Source organism: Balaenoptera acutorostrata, chromosome 6, assembly GCF_949987535.1.
Source record: "Balaenoptera acutorostrata chromosome 6, mBalAcu1.1, whole genome shotgun sequence".
Classification (NCBI taxonomy): domain Eukaryota; kingdom Metazoa; phylum Chordata; class Mammalia; order Artiodactyla; family Balaenopteridae; genus Balaenoptera; species Balaenoptera acutorostrata.
The window spans coordinates 76,180,382-76,197,058 of NC_080069.1; the positions used below are offsets into that span (position 1 = coordinate 76,180,382).

General features: G+C 42.6%; 1 protein-coding gene across 11 annotated transcripts in view; it reads right to left on the reverse strand.

The window, feature by feature from the left end:
* Positions 1-16,677, reverse strand: part of TRPM3 (transient receptor potential cation channel subfamily M member 3) — a 526,465-nt gene that overhangs the window by 54,490 nt on the left and 455,298 nt on the right. For 6 of the 11 annotated variants that reach the window (XM_007182257.2, XM_028166549.2, XM_007182256.2 and 3 more), the window contains 3 exons: positions 16,332-16,460; positions 11,570-11,821; positions 4,989-5,163 (listed from right to left, as the gene is read on the reverse strand). In XM_007182257.2, the coding sequence (XP_007182319.1) occupies positions 4,989-5,163; positions 11,570-11,821; positions 16,332-16,460 (556 nt within the window). Of the gene's footprint in view, positions 1-4,952; positions 5,164-11,569; positions 11,822-16,331; positions 16,461-16,677 lie in introns of all 11 variants that reach the window. The other 5 variants (XM_028166547.2, XM_028166546.2, XM_028166545.2 and 2 more) reach the window with 1 other exon arrangement.

The window sequence follows — 16,677 nt, forward strand, 5'->3', positions numbered from 1 at the left end:
TAGCAAATATCTACTTAAATTTCAGGGCTCAGCTCAACCTTCCCACTCTTTGCAAGGCTTCATCTACTGTGCTCTTCCTTTCACCCCAGGAAGAACTGACTACTTTCTTTCTGGGGCTCCATCTCCACATATATGGACCACGTCAGTCTGCCTCTCCTGGACTGTAAATTCCTTGAAGACAATGTCTCTGTCACATGCACCTCTGTACCTCGATGCTCAGCTCATAGTAGGAACAAAACAAATATTCATTGACTGAAAAATGAACAAATTAAAAATGGAGCCTAACCTGTGAGCAAAGGCTAAAATCAGTATGATGACAATGGAACAAATGTTGGTTACAGTAGTGAAATGAATCATCACAACGGCCTGTCTGCAGATAGTTCTGCTGTTTGTAAGCCTGCTAACCCTCAGGTTGCATTAGTAAACAAGTCGGGTGGGGATTCTCTAGAGTGTAAGCTGACTTTCAGGGACAGAAAATGGGGGTGGTGCCTCATATTGGCTTGCTTCCTTAGCAATTTGCAAAAACAAAACCCAGCAAAACAATACCCCCTTTCCCAAAAGTTGGCACAGGCTCGAGTTTGTCTTTTCCAAAATACTTTCTTTCGTCAGGGAACACTCCCCACGCCACAACTGTCAGGCATAGTGTGCTCTGAATCCATTAGAGAAGGTCAGTCCTAAATACCAAACAGATGCAGAGCCCTGAGTTTCCAGAACTGGAGTCTATGGATTGAAATGCATAACAATAGTCATCTTTTCTGTTCTTGCTGTTCTAAGCTTCACCATAAGTAGGCATATTTTAGAGACTGGCCTTGAGCTATCCTAATTTCCACACCTGAAGTGAGCAACAAATGATTTGAGACAGAAAAGTAATACAGGAGAATGTCTGAGCTTTACATGCCCATGCATGCTCCTTGTTTCCTGACAAAAACAACACTTTAAATCCAGTCAACATCACAGAGACAACAGGCCTATAGAGTTTTTGAACGGCAAAACTTCAGTACTAAATAAATAAATGAGCAAAACCAAATCAAACCAAACAACAACACAAATATCCCTCTTACTCCAGATAACCCATTAATTTCAGATGGAAAGGCCCTAGGCAATAAGGGAAATAAAATGTGATCCATGCATTAAGTAGGTTGGATAGTTAATTTAGGGTGAATAGAAACGGCTAAATAATAAGTTGTCATGGTAGAAAGTAAGTTTTGGACATTCTGCTTCCACATTACTAACCAAACTTGTGAAAATACTCAGAGAGACAGAAAAAAGGACTAAATTTAGATGCTGATTTAATGTATTCAAGAGCATGATTCATTTTCCCCCTGCCCTGGTACAGCCTGGGGAATCTGTGTGTATGGCAGGCAACACAAGGATGCCCTGTAAATAAAGGGAAGTCTCATTCATTCAGAGGCTCGAGGAAGCTAGAGACACCCCATTTTCTCTGCCAACAGAGGTGAACTTCCAAGCACCTCACACACAAAAACGTAGAACCAGATTTCTTAGCTGGCGAAAATCCATCTAATTTTAGCTTTGCCCCCGCCTTGGCATGAATGTGCTGGAAATTTATTCTGCTGCTCCTCTACTCTCAAGTGGCTTTTTTCCCCTCAGGCTCCAGTGGGATCCTGACCAGCTCTCAGAAGCCATGCAACATGGGTCATTTAATGAGATGCCCAGAAGGATATCATCATTCGGTAGCAATGCTTTTAGCAACCTGGAGCCCAAGTCCCATCACGGTAGCCCATAGATTGGGTCTTAGAGAGCTAGTACATATAACATAAATACCTGAGATGATTTTGGGCTATGTGAAAAAAACAAAAACCAGAAACCCACCAATCAGACAATGACAGCAGGTTCAATTCCCATCCATTAATCAGGGTGTTAGGCAAAGTGTATAGACGAGCAGATCATCACTGTTCCTTCCTGAGTTTCATTATCTGCTGTTTCCAAACACGTTCTTGCACTCACTTCTGCTCCCAACACCAAAGCACATGTTTTAGCCTCTACAGATAATTGAGATTAATGCTGGACTATCGTTTGTGTTAACCCAACTTGGCTTAGAGGTCAAAGTACATGTCATTTTGTAAATTTACATTCTTTTTTTTTTCTTTTTTTCCTTTTGCTTTTAGTCTTTAAGCACATTTGGAAAGTAACCTTAGAAGTCTCTTTCTAGCTTTTTTGGCCTTATTGATAGTCTCTGGGTTTAGGACTAACTACAAGAAAAAAATGGAATGTATATTAAAAATCTGTAGTTGGGTAATATTGCCTCCCAGAAGTGAGGGCATTAAAGCTGTCCTCCCTTCTGAGGTGTGAGACAGATGTTAATAACCCACCCCGAGGGCCCCAAGATACAGCCATATACACTCACCTTAATTAAGAAAGATTATTTCTGCAAACATGAAATAGGTTTAACAATTTTGCAGCTAAAAACAAAAAGAGTTAGACATGGAGCGCGTGCATTACGTTAGAAATGAGCTGCTCTGAGAAGGTGTGCGAGAATGAGCAGCACTTGGAGAGGTCCCCACAGGGCACATCCACAGGATGGGGTTGGTGGACCCTGGGCAGGGCTGTGGGTCCAGGTGGATATGAGATCCAATCAGCCTGAATACATGCTTCACAAACCGACCTGGACACGGCACGGAAAGTAGGCAAGACACCGCAGGGCAGCATAAACGATTTGTACCTTTCTCAAATAGCTCGGAACTTGGGTCTCCTGGGCAGTTCTGAATGTCCGGGCAGGGCCATCACCCAATCCCCCTTTGGCCCACTCAATGCCATGACATGAGAACCAAATCATTTAGAGGACAGGGATGTTCAATGACTTTGGCCAAGTGTAATGACAGATTTGGGGGCAGTGTTCTATGCCCATTTGAGAAAGGACAGATACTCTAACACTCTAGACAGAAAACTGGCTGATTTAGCTTAGAACAGTGGCCACCATTGCAGCCAATTTCAGAATATCAAAAAGGAAGGTAAGTGGTCGGGGGAAGGGTGTCATGAAGGTTACATCCATCCAAGGCTGAGTTGGCTACATACTGGGATATGTGGGATATGGGGTAGAAATTTATTCTCACACACATAGAGCACCACAGATCTAATTAACAACGTGGGAAATCTGTATTCATACTTCACTCACACAAAACACTGCACTTCCATCTCCAGGGTTTTTTCGAGTTCTAAACTACAATCAGCCCTTCTTTCAAAATAACAATAATAGAACCTCTGATTCAGCCAGATGGTGGTGTTTGTTGCACTAGGCTGGGTTCATAGTACAACATCAATAAATGGCCACTTGTAGACGGACGGACAGAATCCCACTCATAAAGCACACCTACACCTCCCTCCTTCTCCCATCCCAAAATGTTGCATTGTCAAAAGACCCATGGGGGCTTAATTTCATTTGGGGAAAGAAAGGAAAGATAGAAAAAGTAAAATAATGTAAGTGGAAAAGCAATTTCTTGGGGAAAAATAGTACATTTAATCTCCGAGGAGAATGATCATAGGTGGGCTTTTTAAGTGTTGTTTTGCGTTTAGGGACCATTTGAAAGAAGGAATTCAAAAGAGTTTTCCCCAGTCCCTGGAAAGCTGTCTTGGTGAAGGCTGCACATTGTCAAAGATATTCCAACTGGGAGATGGAGTTAAAATTCTTGCTCAGTGAGATGGCTAAGTCTCATGAAATGAGTATTTGTTCCAATTAGGTGTTCCAAAAAACCTTCTTGCCTCAGATAACTCATTGTGAGAAGGAAAGAGTATTTGTTCAAAACCCATCATGGAAGGGAAAATAAGAGACTGGTGTGTCCTGTGGCCAGTGTACACATGCTCTTCACAGGCCTGTAGGACTCACACTTTTTGGTGCTTTGTCCTTATTTTCCTGGTCTCAGTCCTACCTGGGACTGGCAGGGGTGGGGTGGGGGAGATGCTGACTAGTCTTTGCTCCGGTTCTTAATAAGCTATACTACCTAGTTATGTAACCCTAATCCATGTCTATAGTCCAGAGCTCAGATGGCTGGTCTGTCAGCAAAAAAACGTTAGAAAAATGTTAATTCAACAATGTTGGAAGGATGTTATTTCTAGAGTTAAACTCCTCAGGGAAAATGAGAAATGGTTGCTCCTGGGATTCAACTCCTCCACACTGAAAGATATTTCTTTTCCTGATGCTTTCTTCCCAAATAATTTCCCAGTGCCTGGTATGTCCTGACATTTTATCCAAATAAAATGCTGGAACAGACTCCTAGGACACAACTATCTTCAAACTCTATACAAGAAGGGTGTTTATTACAGAGAATCAGCATCTATTAGGGCATGAAACATCGGGGGCCTGCTGGCACTCGCTCCTCACAATGAATCACTTCATGATATAGATACTATTTTTTTTTCTGGCATTTACAAGCAAGCAACTCATTTTATAACCTAAGGCATTTTCCATACTTCCAGGCAATGAATACTAGCTTCTTTTGAGTCTCAACAGCACATAATTTAAGACAGTGGGAAAAGGAGCTGGAGAATAGTTTCCAGTGCAAGGAAAACATGCAGATGTTTGCCCTCACTCTTGAATTCTGATGGCGAAATTGAGAATTGTTTATTTGTTCTGAAGTCAAACCCAAGGAATTTATTTTTTAAAGGCTGGGGGCTGGGGTAGGGTGGGGAGTAGTGACATAATATACTCCTAATATTGAAATATTCAACACATGGCCCTAGGATTTTGAATCCCCAAAGAATTTAGACCTTTTTAAATGGTTCATTCTTGATCAAATTTGGCACGTCAGCTGTCACAGAAAGGACATACCTGAAAAAAGCACCCGAGGACTACTGTGCTAAAATTGTATATTCACCTTCTGTAATTGTTATTTTTTCCTCCAAGATAGCAAGCTAGGAATCAGTCCTCTATCTTGAGCCATTTATTGAAAACAAACAAATGAACTTGGAAAAGATATGACCCAAATGAAGTTAAATACCTGACTTTGGTGTATGAGAATCATAAACTTGCTTACGGTCTATCTGGTCTGCAAACACTTCCCCATAAATCATCCAATAGGGCATGTAGAAGATGTTCTTGGCCAATTTCCATGATGGCTCCTCGTTGGGAAACAGAATGGCTTGCCTGGCGACCCCAAAACTCATCAGCACCACCAGCATAATGATGACAAAGTACATCATGTCTATCATCTGGAAGGGTGGGGAAGCAGAGGGAGAAACAAAAGAAAACCAGAATGACTGAGTATTCCTGTGGTGCTGACATTGATGGAAACCTTTGAAGGAGATGCACTTCTGAGACTGCTGATAAGGGATGTTGACATAGGGAGCTGTGTGCAGGTAAGAGAACACCTGGTCTATTGAAGCCAATGTCCATACAAGCTTGTCAGTAACTCAAAAATCATTTAAAAAAAAAAGAAAGCACATGCACAATGGAACCCCTTCATCGTTCATTATTTTCTGTGGGACCTAGTCAAGACTAGGCATGAGAGTCATATAACACAGAGGCTTGAGTCTTTATATTAATGCAGTACTAACTTTTTTTCTGCTCCTGGGAAAGGCAAATGCCCTTGCTGGGTCTCTTTCTTCTTAGCAAAATTGGAATTGAGATAGTTGAACTATTTCAACAACTATTGCAATGCTGTAAATTCCCTAAATTCTGAAAAGCTTATGGAGAGCTGAAAAGCTCAAGAAAATCATTTGTTAACAAGGCTAGGACAACCCAAATATCCACCTTATACCGTCTTATCCTTGTGGCCCCTACCTCACTGAATGGTATTCTACCACAAACCAGTCTCAGAGAACCACTTCTTCTGTGCTTTCTTCTGCAGTGCATCCTATCAGTTACGGAGCGTGTTTTTGTAGGCATTAGAATCAGGTAGCCTAATGGCCCATTCCAGTGTTTGCTGTTGAAATGTTGGATTTTCATCTCGACATGTTTATAAAATTCTCGACTCCATTCAAGTACAGTGTTATCTCTTATCCCTCTTTATTCCTTTCTTTTTTGCTTGTTTTCATGATACATGTTATCTGGGATCTGTTTCTCACATGCCAAATTACTTTCCTTTTATCACCGAAAGTAGATGAGGATGTACTAACTATTATTTTGCCTAGCCAGAACCCACTGCCTCCTTCTTTCAGAAACAGTTCCCACCCATTTTGGCCCTAAAGGTAGGTGTCTTTTCTAGGCTGGGTTAATCATGGTACCTTGCCCTCTGGCAAGTGATAGGAGGTAGGCATGCGTCACAGACAAGCCAACCAGAATCCCTTCTTTGGATTTTTTTTTTTTTTTTTAACTGAAGCAGGAGAGAGAAGCTCCCTTACACTCTCTGTAATGATGTGAATTCAGAGTGTCTGAGGCTGAGTCTCCCACCAGTGAAACTGACCAGAGTGAATGAAGCAGCTATTCCAGAGAGAAAGAGTGCGCTGTGATGGTAGTTGGGGGCCTGGCTGCAGTAGCTTTTAAGCCCAGTTCCATCATGCCCTGCTGTAAATCAATTTACCCCTCCTGGGCTTAAGCTAGTTGGAGATTGGTTTCTATCCCTTACATAAAACCACCTAATACAAAAGGCTATCTTTTCTTGGATACCAAATTTCCTGAAGGAATGCCCATCCACAAAGAAAAACTGATGATAATTTTATAAATGGTAATGAAGGCTTTAAATTAGTTTTAAAACTTTATTTTGCAAGACTACATTTCATGGTGCCAGTTATTGGAATTAAAACATTACAGCCTTCCTGTATGCCTTAGGACACTGGGGGCTCAATACATTTTAGGCAAATTAATCAACTTTCAAGGCAACTTAAAAATCTCTCAAGTATTGTCTGACTTTGAATCTAAATAAGAATCTCTCAAAATTTGACATTCATTCGTATTTGTTCACTGTCCTTAAAAATATATGCTGGTTAATTATTCTTTTCACAACTTAGTGGCCTCAGAACTCTCTTAAAAGTGAGCAAGCCAGCTGTGCTGAAACAGTTTTATAGGGAATGTGGGTCTATTTCTCATCCTCTCTCTCTCTTATAAAATTCTTTCATCATTTATTTACAAAAAGTTCTGTTAGTGAGAAAACACAAATGGGTCCTTCATGTTATGTTTATTTAGACTGATGAAAAGGTGGGTGGGGAGAGGAAGGTGTGTACTTATGAGACTTAGGAACTAGTCTGACCCAAGAAAACTCAGCCAGTAAATACAGCAACTGTTCTAATCTAATTTCTCAGGACTGTTTTCATTCAGCTTGATTGTAATATCTATTCAAAGGGTCAAAACAATCAAAGAAACATTGTTCCCAAACACTCAACTTCATATATTTCAAAGGAGTCTTAGCTTCCATACAAATACTGATATCTGTTGGAGTGAACTGCAGAAACAGGACATTATTAGTGAGAACTGGGTCTGGCTACCTTTATTTTTATTTTTTATTTATTTTTTAATTAATTAATTAATTTATTTTTGGCTGTGTTGGGTCTTCGTTGCTGCGTGCGGGCTTTTTCTAGTTGCGGTGAGCAGGGGCTACTCTTCATTGCAGTGCGTGGGCTTCTCATTGCGGTGGCTTCTCTTGTGGAGCACGGGCTCTAGGCGGGCGGGCTTCAGTAGTTGCGGCACACGGGCTCAGTAGTTGTGGCTCACGGGCTTTAGAGCACAGGCTCAGTAGTTGTGGTGCACGGGCTTAGTTGCTCCGCAGCATGTGGGATCTTCCCGGACCAGGAATCGAACCTGTGTCCCCTGCACTGGCAGGTGGATCCTCAACCACTGCGCCACCAGGGAAGCCCTGGCTACCTCTGTTTTTAAAGCTAAGTTGTCCAATTGGTTTAATATGAAGAGAGCTGATTGTGTCTCATTCTTTCAAATACCCTTTGGTTGGTTTCTATAGAGGAGAGTATATACTGTAGCGGTTAAGTATGTGTCCTCAGGTGTCAGACTACCTGAGTTTTCACCTTGACTCTGGTAGTAAAAACAACTAGGTAATCTTGGGCACGTTGTTTGGTCTTGTTTCTTTTATTTGTAAAGTGGGGATAATAATAATAATGTATATTATTTTTGTAAGGATTAAATGAGATAATGTGTGAAACAATGTGGGTAGTTCTCAGTAAAAGTTTATTATTAGAATTGAAAGGAGGTCAGGCTGTGGAGTCAGATAGACAGGAGTTTGAATCCTTCCTTTGTTCCTTGTCTAGTTTCAGTTTGCTCAATTATGAAATGAAGATACTAAAACCTATTTCATGGGGTTGTTATGATGATTGACATGTCTGACATGGTATTTGGCACATAGTAAATGAAACCTATTATTGTTGTTTTTATTCCACATTATATAAGTGAGCTTAGTGCTAGGTTTAGAGACCCATTGAGAAGTGGAATATGAAGAAAAGGGGTTGGAATTCCATTAAGTGATCCTGGATCTGAAGATTAATTGGAATCATACTTGATCAGTATTGAGTCCAGGTACTTTAGCAGCCTGCAGTCCCTAGACCACAGGGCATAGTGAGTTACTTGGCTGTTTAGTACTAAACAGGGGCTCTCTAATATTGGGGGCTTTCGGTATAATCACATCTGGGCATATATTGTTAAGCTTCCATCCTGGCAGTCCATCCAGCTCACTGATAATTTCTATAGGCATAGTTTACCTACCTTCTGGATCAGTGACTCTATTACTAATTATCTTAAAAGCCCCATGAAAGCGAACAAAGCCCCCAAATATACTCATTTTCTACTTATGAATGACTTCACTAATCAGTCAAGAATAAGTTAGAATGTAGAAAAACTGCAGTACAATCTCTCTTGCTCACTCCACGGTAAGGTTTCATTCTCATCAAAACTGGGGATAATTATGCCATTATTAAAAAGATAGATATGAATTTGAAAATAATCTTACTATGCTTCCCTGGTGGCGCAGTGGTTGAGAATCTGTCTGCTAATGCAGGGCACACGGGTTCGAGCCCTGGTCCGGGAAGATCCCACATGCCACGGAGCAACTGGGCCCGTGAGCCACAGTTACTGAGCCTGCGCGTCTGGAGCCTGTACTCCGCAACAACAGAGGCCGCGACAGTGAGAGGCCCGCGCACTGCGATGAAGAGTGGCCCCCGCTTGCCACAACTAGAGAAAGCCCTCGCACAGAAACGAAGACCCAACACAGCCAAAAATAAATAAATAAATAAATAAAAAGAAAATAATCTTACTGCATTAGTGTGACTTTAGTTATTTCAAGTATTTAAATGTGACTCAACCTCTTAAAACTAATATATCTGGCTTGCTTGGGTCTTTCCCAATTTTATTTATTGAAATAAGATAAGGTAATGATCAATTACGAAAAACAAACAATCAAATAATGTATTCACCTAATGTACTGGTTCTCTACAGAGGGCAATTTGCTCCACAGGGGACATATAGCAATATCTGGATGTTTTTGTTGTTGTGAGTGTGTGTGTGTGTGTGTGTGTGCACATGCATGCGTGCACACATGCGCTCATGCACACACGTTACTGGCACCCAGTGGGTAGAGGTCACGGATGCTGCTAAACATCCTATGATGCACAGGACAGCCCCCCGCCCCCCAACGAAGAATTATCTAGTCCAAAATAGCAATAGTGTCAAGAATGAGAAAACTTGGCTTAATTTTGCAGCTGTTATAGTTCTTCACTTTCACTGGGTCTATTTGAGAATATATTTGAGAATTTCACATTTGAGAATCTCATAGATGGTCTGTCCCCTCTGTCCAGAAAATTCATACATCTACACATTTTTATACATAAATTGTGTGGAAAGCCAACAGATCCTCTCTCCTAAACCTCTTCCATAGACTAAGTGGAGACTCTGCTTTTAGATGTGGAAATTTTCACCACCATCTCAAATTCATCACTAAAGTACAAAGATGATGTAAGAGGTAGTGTTATACAGTAAGATACGCATTTGTTTCCTACTCAAAAACCCCCCAAATGAACCAGGATTCAGCTTTGGGTAAGTAACTCAAGCTTACTGAATTCAAGTTTTTCCACTCTAGAGTGGGCTTTGTGATATTTTCCCTAAACAATGCTGGTTTTATAAACACCAAGCTTTTGTACAAAAGGATTAGGAATAGAGTAAATAAGTATGCTCACCAATTTTTCCTTTTTCCATTGTACTTTAACAATGATAACAGATATAATTTATCAACTACCTACTGTAAGCCAGACATTATTGACCACTTAACCTGTGTTATTTCTAATTATCACCACAACCTGACGAGATACGCATTTATTATTACTACTTGGAAATGAGTGAACTGCATCTCAAAGAGGTTAAATAAATTGCTCAAGGTATTATAACCCTTTCCTTTTAGACTCAGTCTCCCTCTCTTTGTATGAGTTTGCCAGTGCTTTTGTAGGAAGAGTTTTTGTTACTTAAGACTCATTTTAGTAGTTACATACATACACACACACAAAATAATAATAATAATAAATATTGATTTGCTGACTGAAAGGTAAGCAGTAATGATGTAAATAGTAAAACTTGAGTGAGAATGATGAAGGATTATCTGTTGACCAATTGTTCAACTGTTTCAAGAGCTGATACAATGGGAGTGGAGTGGAGGACATTAGGAATGAGATTTTTCAGTAAGAGCTGTTTGCCACAGTAAAATGGATGTACTTGGCTTTTCCATATATGCCCTGTAAAGGTTAAGAAAGGGGACACACTTAGAAAAGTGGGGTAACTGATAAAAAGCACCCAGTTTCTGAGCATCAGACTCTGATTCTTCCTCTAGTAAGTTTGGAGAGGGGGCTGATTTACTTGTGCATTCCCAAGGTTACACCGATGCTGTCCTGTGAGGGCTCAGTCTTTATGGAGAAAGTCTGGAAACTAGTGTATGGTCCAGGAATACCGGAACAAGTCCACAGCCATATGTGGGGAAGCATATTAACTTGGCACTTGGGATTCTTTTTTAAAAAGAATAAGATAAGTAGGAGCATCATTCTGGAACTCAGTTTTCAACAGATATCATTCTCCAGTAATGTAACAAAACACATAATGTATTGACAGAACTTAATGTTCAGCTCAAACTCAACCTAACTCAACTCAAATAAACTATGTTTTTTTCCCCCTCTGCGTAGGGAAACATGTTTTTCTAGAACTTCATTAAGAAAAAAGGAATCTGTTAAAAATTTACAGTGGAGATCCATACCTTCTCCGATATAAAATGTAACTTCTGTGTGAAGGCTTCCCTGACCAACCGTCTCTTTTCTATGCTCCTGAGGTATTTTATACACAACTCTGTTGCAGCATTCTCACACTGTATGGTAATCACTTCTCTCTTTCTCTCATCATCTACCTCATTAAATGAGAGTCCTTACATACCCAACTCCTGCCCAGGTGCCTGGCACAAAATAGATGATGTTTATAAATATTTGTCAGTAAGTGAGTGAGTGATAGTTAATCCTCCAGTTATGTATTAATAATATATAGATATAGTCAAACTTCTGAACACTCAAAAGGAATTAAAAAATAAAACACCCCCAGGGCCATCTCAGACATTGATAGCAGACCCAAATGAATGATTTCCCTCTTCCTATGATAACCACTCCTTCCCTGAGAACTTATAACATGGAATCAGAGGACCCTGCTTACCATTTTTCCAATCATCATTACATATGGGCCCAAATACTTGTTCACGCCGAAGATGTCTAATAGACGAATGTACCAATAGATGATGTTCACACAATAGATGACCCTCCCGTCACTCCTGAAGGGCTGGTCTTGGAGACGAAGGATCATTCCAACAGAGAACAGAAGGATGGCTATGAGGTCTGTGACATTCCAGTACTCTTGCAGCCACACCTTTACTTTTTGTAGCAATTTCCCTGGCTCTGACATCAAAATCTGAAAGTCAGGAAAGAGAGTGGGGTTAGGTTTGATTTCTGTCTATATTTTCAGCCCAGTTGGAAAGTACTTGGTCTGTTAGCTGACAACAGTAGCTTGTTTTGTCTACCTGTATCTACTCATCTGGGTAGCCTAAGCTTAGCTCAGTTGTATATAAGCAATAACTTTGATCCTTTGGGACGCCTTACAATTCTAAGACACGCATTAGGGTTTTGCTATAAAATTATTGATTCCTAATACCCTGCAAATCTCCAAAATCCTCCTTCATCTCAGTAAACGTTATCACCATATTGAGTTACTCAGGCCACTAACTTAGGAGGACTCCTTCATTCCTCTTTCGTACCCATATCCTCTGCATCAACATGTCCTCTTACCTATATTTCCAAATACGACCTAGTCCAACCACTTCTCACCACCTTCAGTGTCGCCACTCTATCCTAAGCCCCATTACATTGCCCAGATGATTGCAACAGCCTTCTAACTGGTATCCCTGCCACCACTGTTGCCCGACCAGCCTCAGTGTATTCTCTGAGCAGCACACAGAAAGACCTTTAAAAGCCTAAGCTGTGAGCTGGGTGGTGATTACACAGTTGTATGGGTAGGTAAAAACTCATCAAGCTCTACCCTTATGAGTTGTTCATTTTCTTACCGGTGAATTATACCTCAATTTAAAAAAGAGAGAGACTTGAGAGACATATGAACAACAGCAAAACTGAAGTAAATTGTGATAACTGAATATTTAAGCCTTCTGATGGCTTCCATTATGAATACAGAAAGATCCAAACTCCTTACGGTGGCCTCATTTCATGTCCCACCATATTATCCCCATTCACTACCCTGAGGCCGTAGTGGTTTGCTCTTAAGCATAACAAATCCATTCTATACTCAGGACATTGGCACTTGTTCATTTTGTTGGGCATTTTCTTCTCCCAGATTTTTACATGTCTGGGTTCTCCTTATACTCAAGGTCTCCACTCAAATTTCCCCTTCTTAGGAAGAACTTCCTTGACCACCTCCCTGCAGTGGTCTCCACATGCCCAAGCCATTAATACCTTACCCTACTCTATGTTTTGAAGATTTTTATCACTATATGGAAACCTTCTGCATGCATGTATATGTGTGCGTACATGTACGCATGCCAGTCTAGCTAGCTAGCTATCATCTATCTACGCATCCCTCTCAACATCCATCCATCTCTCCTCTCATCTGTAACTGTAAACTTTGAGGACAGACCCTTTGTTTCCCAGGCCCTGCTACATAACAGACACTCATGTGTTGACTGATTGTTGCAGAGACACCTCATAGCAATTCTCCACTCCCTTGTGTATCTTAACTGCTGGGTGGTACTCTGAATTATCTTAAATCTAGAGGGTTTTTTTTGCTGCTCCACACTCTATAAATGAACAGTTGGACAGTAGGAGTTGACACCCGTTCTGCACCACAGGATGTGAGGAACCTGGTGAGGCTATACAGCAGGGCTACCTTCACGAATCACTTGTGTTTGCCTCTGAGATTTCCACCTCTTCAAGCCATGACCCACCCCTTTCCCGACTCAGGACCTCTCAAAGGAGAGGAGTGCAAAGACGGGGGCCAGGTCTTATCTGCAGCTATTTATTTGAATCCTCACGGTGCCTTTAATGGCTTGCCTTGGCCTGAAATATTAAGGAAGGGAGGTTTTATTAGTGAGTCAGGACTGGGGCTTGGAAGGCTGAGCAAGATACCAGGAGCCACGTGGTAGCCTCATTCTTCATCCTCTAGTGCCTCATTCCTAAACCCTAGCCCTTAGCATGCATCGGAATCACCTGGAGGGCTGGTGAAAACACGGTTGCGTGGGCCCCAGTCCTGGAGTTGCTGCTTCAGTATGCCTGCGTGGGGCTTGAGGATTTACATTTCTAAAAGCTCCCAGGTCATGCTGGTGACCACAGGTTGGGAGCCACTGTCCTACCCATGAGGAATTCCTGCAGCAGCTATTGTCCTGATGGCTTCCCACCCAGGCTCCACCTTAACTAGGGGAAAAAACCTGTCTGTGCACAAGCGTACGTGCTGGGGTGGGGTGGGGAATGCCTTAGAGTTTCTCTAACCCTTTGCCCACACTCGCCTAAGGATTTTAGTATATATGTATATATATTTTAAATAGTTAAAGTATTTTTCTGAAATCTCAACATAAAAAGAGAGAAAAGCAGAGTGGCTGCGGTGAGGCCTCTCTTAGGATCCCAGGGATCCGGGGCGCGTCTGTTTGCAACCTCGCGGGAAGTGGAAAGAGCCGTGGGCCTCGGGCCGGGTCAGTCGGATTTAAGACCCAGCTCTCCTCTCTAGCTGTGGGTTGCAGAAAAATTGCTCAATCCCTGGGTCTTGGTTCCCATACCTGTGCAGTGGAGATGTCGTCACAGCGCGCCACCTACCTCACGAGTCGCGGGGAGGAGGCCCCACGTGAGAAGTTGTCTAACCGCACCCGGGAGCTGTTACGGGCTCTTACGGCATGACCGGGCTTGTTTGGCCGACTGCGCGCAGAAGCAAGTGTGCCGGGAAGGGGCGGGCCCAGGGAGAAACCACAGAGCCTGCCTATGCCCCCGGGGGCGCGGAAGCCTACAGCCTTTCCCCTGTTCTCAGGCTCCTGCGTCTGAGGTCTGGAGGGCCCGCGTGCTGTGAGGAGGCACCAGGCGGGACGCTCGGCGCCTGAGCATGTCCTTAATGGGTTCAGGGACGTGGGGTGAGGGGCCAGGGGGCAACCTCATTGGGCCGAAGAGAAGGTCAGACACTTAGGTGGTCAGTGCCTCCCGCCCACTGCTTCCTCGGAAACAAGGACTCTTGATTGACCCCCCGCTGACCCCAGGCTCCAAAACCTGCTCTCCCCGCTGTTATATGCCGCCTCAGGAGAAATGGATAGCCAGCCTGGAGATTCCTGGCAGCCCGCCGGCTTGGCAGCCTCTTCCAGAACAGTCCGTGGAGTACAGACTGCTCCCTGTCTTCTTCCAGTCTAGTCCCTGGAGAGATTCCAGTCTCCCTGCTCAAGTCTCTCCCTTTTCTGCTTGTCCTGGGGAAGGAATAGGCATCTGGGCTTTAAATCACAAAGCCAGTGAGCTGGCGCTGCACAGCAACAGGGCCCGCAGCAGTCGCGGCCTCAGTTCTCAGAGAGCTACACAAAGACCAAGGCGAATTTATTACTGTTTTCAGTTTACAAACGGGAAATGCACAACAGTGGTCAGGAAGTGGAAGGCATTATGAATGGGAAAGCCTAAGAGGAGACAACTAGCTGGAATGAGGCAAAGGCAGCCACTTCAAAAAAAAAAAAAATCCAGTCCCTTATAAAATGGGACTCTCAGGATAGGGGCATGCTGGTTAGAATTTAAATATCCCCAAAGCAGTTAAAAAACCCAAGGAAGGGCTCTAAATATTTATACGTTTGTTTTTTTAAAAAAATGATCCCACTTTTTCTCTGGAGAACATTCTAGAGCTAAGCCCTAAGATAGTAAGGCCCTTTTAACCTTAGTAATGAAGGCAAGGGTGAATTTGTGGGTTTGTAGGAATCCTTTTTTCTATGGAGCTCAATATATTTTCCTACTCACTGTAGTACAGCAAGTAGGGTTGTTCCAGAGCTCTCGAGAATGCAGTGGACTTGACGGGGAGTAATTCTTCCAGAAAAACCTCTCCAGCTGATTGTAGTTCCAGGGGGAAATGCAGAGGAATCATCATACCTTACAAGCCTGCCTCCCCTGTGGGCTTGGGAATGGGCTTTGGGAGCTTGTTGGGCAGGGTTGCAGAGCCCTCTGGTGGATTATTGCTTGACTACATTTATTCTAATGGCTCTGAATCTGATGACCCGAGGCTAGCTTTGACTTCAAGTCACAGGAGGGTGGCATTTTGATGGCCCCTTTTATGCGATGGCGCTGGGGGGAGAAGAGAGGGACCCACATCCTCAACCTGAAGGACAAGAAATATGTTCAATTCACTTAGGGCTGGGAGAGAGGCTGGCGCCCAGCAGGGACATAATAAATGTTGAGAAGGAATAAACCAGGGAATAAATTAACGAATGAAAGCATAGTTCCTCCGAGAGCTGCTGAAATGCATTTGCAGAATCACAGGTATTGGTGGACTGTGTCCAAAGAGACACAGAGTAACGGGTTGCAATGGGAGTTAAAAGTGGAAAATTTAAAGATTAAAAAAAACTTTTTTAAAGTAGAAAAAATTTTAAAGTCATGTTTATCAGGACGAGGAAAGACAGGTGTAAACACTGTTGAAGACAACTGGAGGGTTTCTTGGGGGTAAGAGATAACTCTAGCAGAAAATAGACTAGATCCCAAGCATGCATGGACTGACAACCCTATAAACACACACTGAAGCCTCCCAGGTCTGTCAGCAGCCGTGGAAGCCAAGTCCTTTATTTCTGTGGCAGTGTTAGAGAAATAGTTTCTGGCTTAACTTGGATCCCGAGTGTTCCATGATCCCCTCTATCCACAGATGTAACTAACCGCTGTCTTTCTCCTCTGTTCTCTTTTATGAAAGCAGTTACCTCTCTCATCTTTTCTATTCCCAGGGTGAAAATATAGGAAATGACGATCCATTCCTGGGTGGAAGGCCAGCGCTCCATCTTCACTAACACGATATAGTTGAAGAGCATCAAGTATCCGATGTACGCCAGCTGTAAGGAAACACAATACAGTGCTCTGGCTGCGAAGACCTGGGAGCCCTGCCCTTGGGCCAGGCCACTGTGAGTTAGGACACAACAAGGTCAGCAAGCAGGACTAGGAATTCACGACGAAATGAACTTCTAGGCTCTAAACGATCAAAAGAATTTTAAAAGATTGTAATTTTGAAATAATTTGATATACAATCTTCCTTTTGATCCTTGCGTGTCT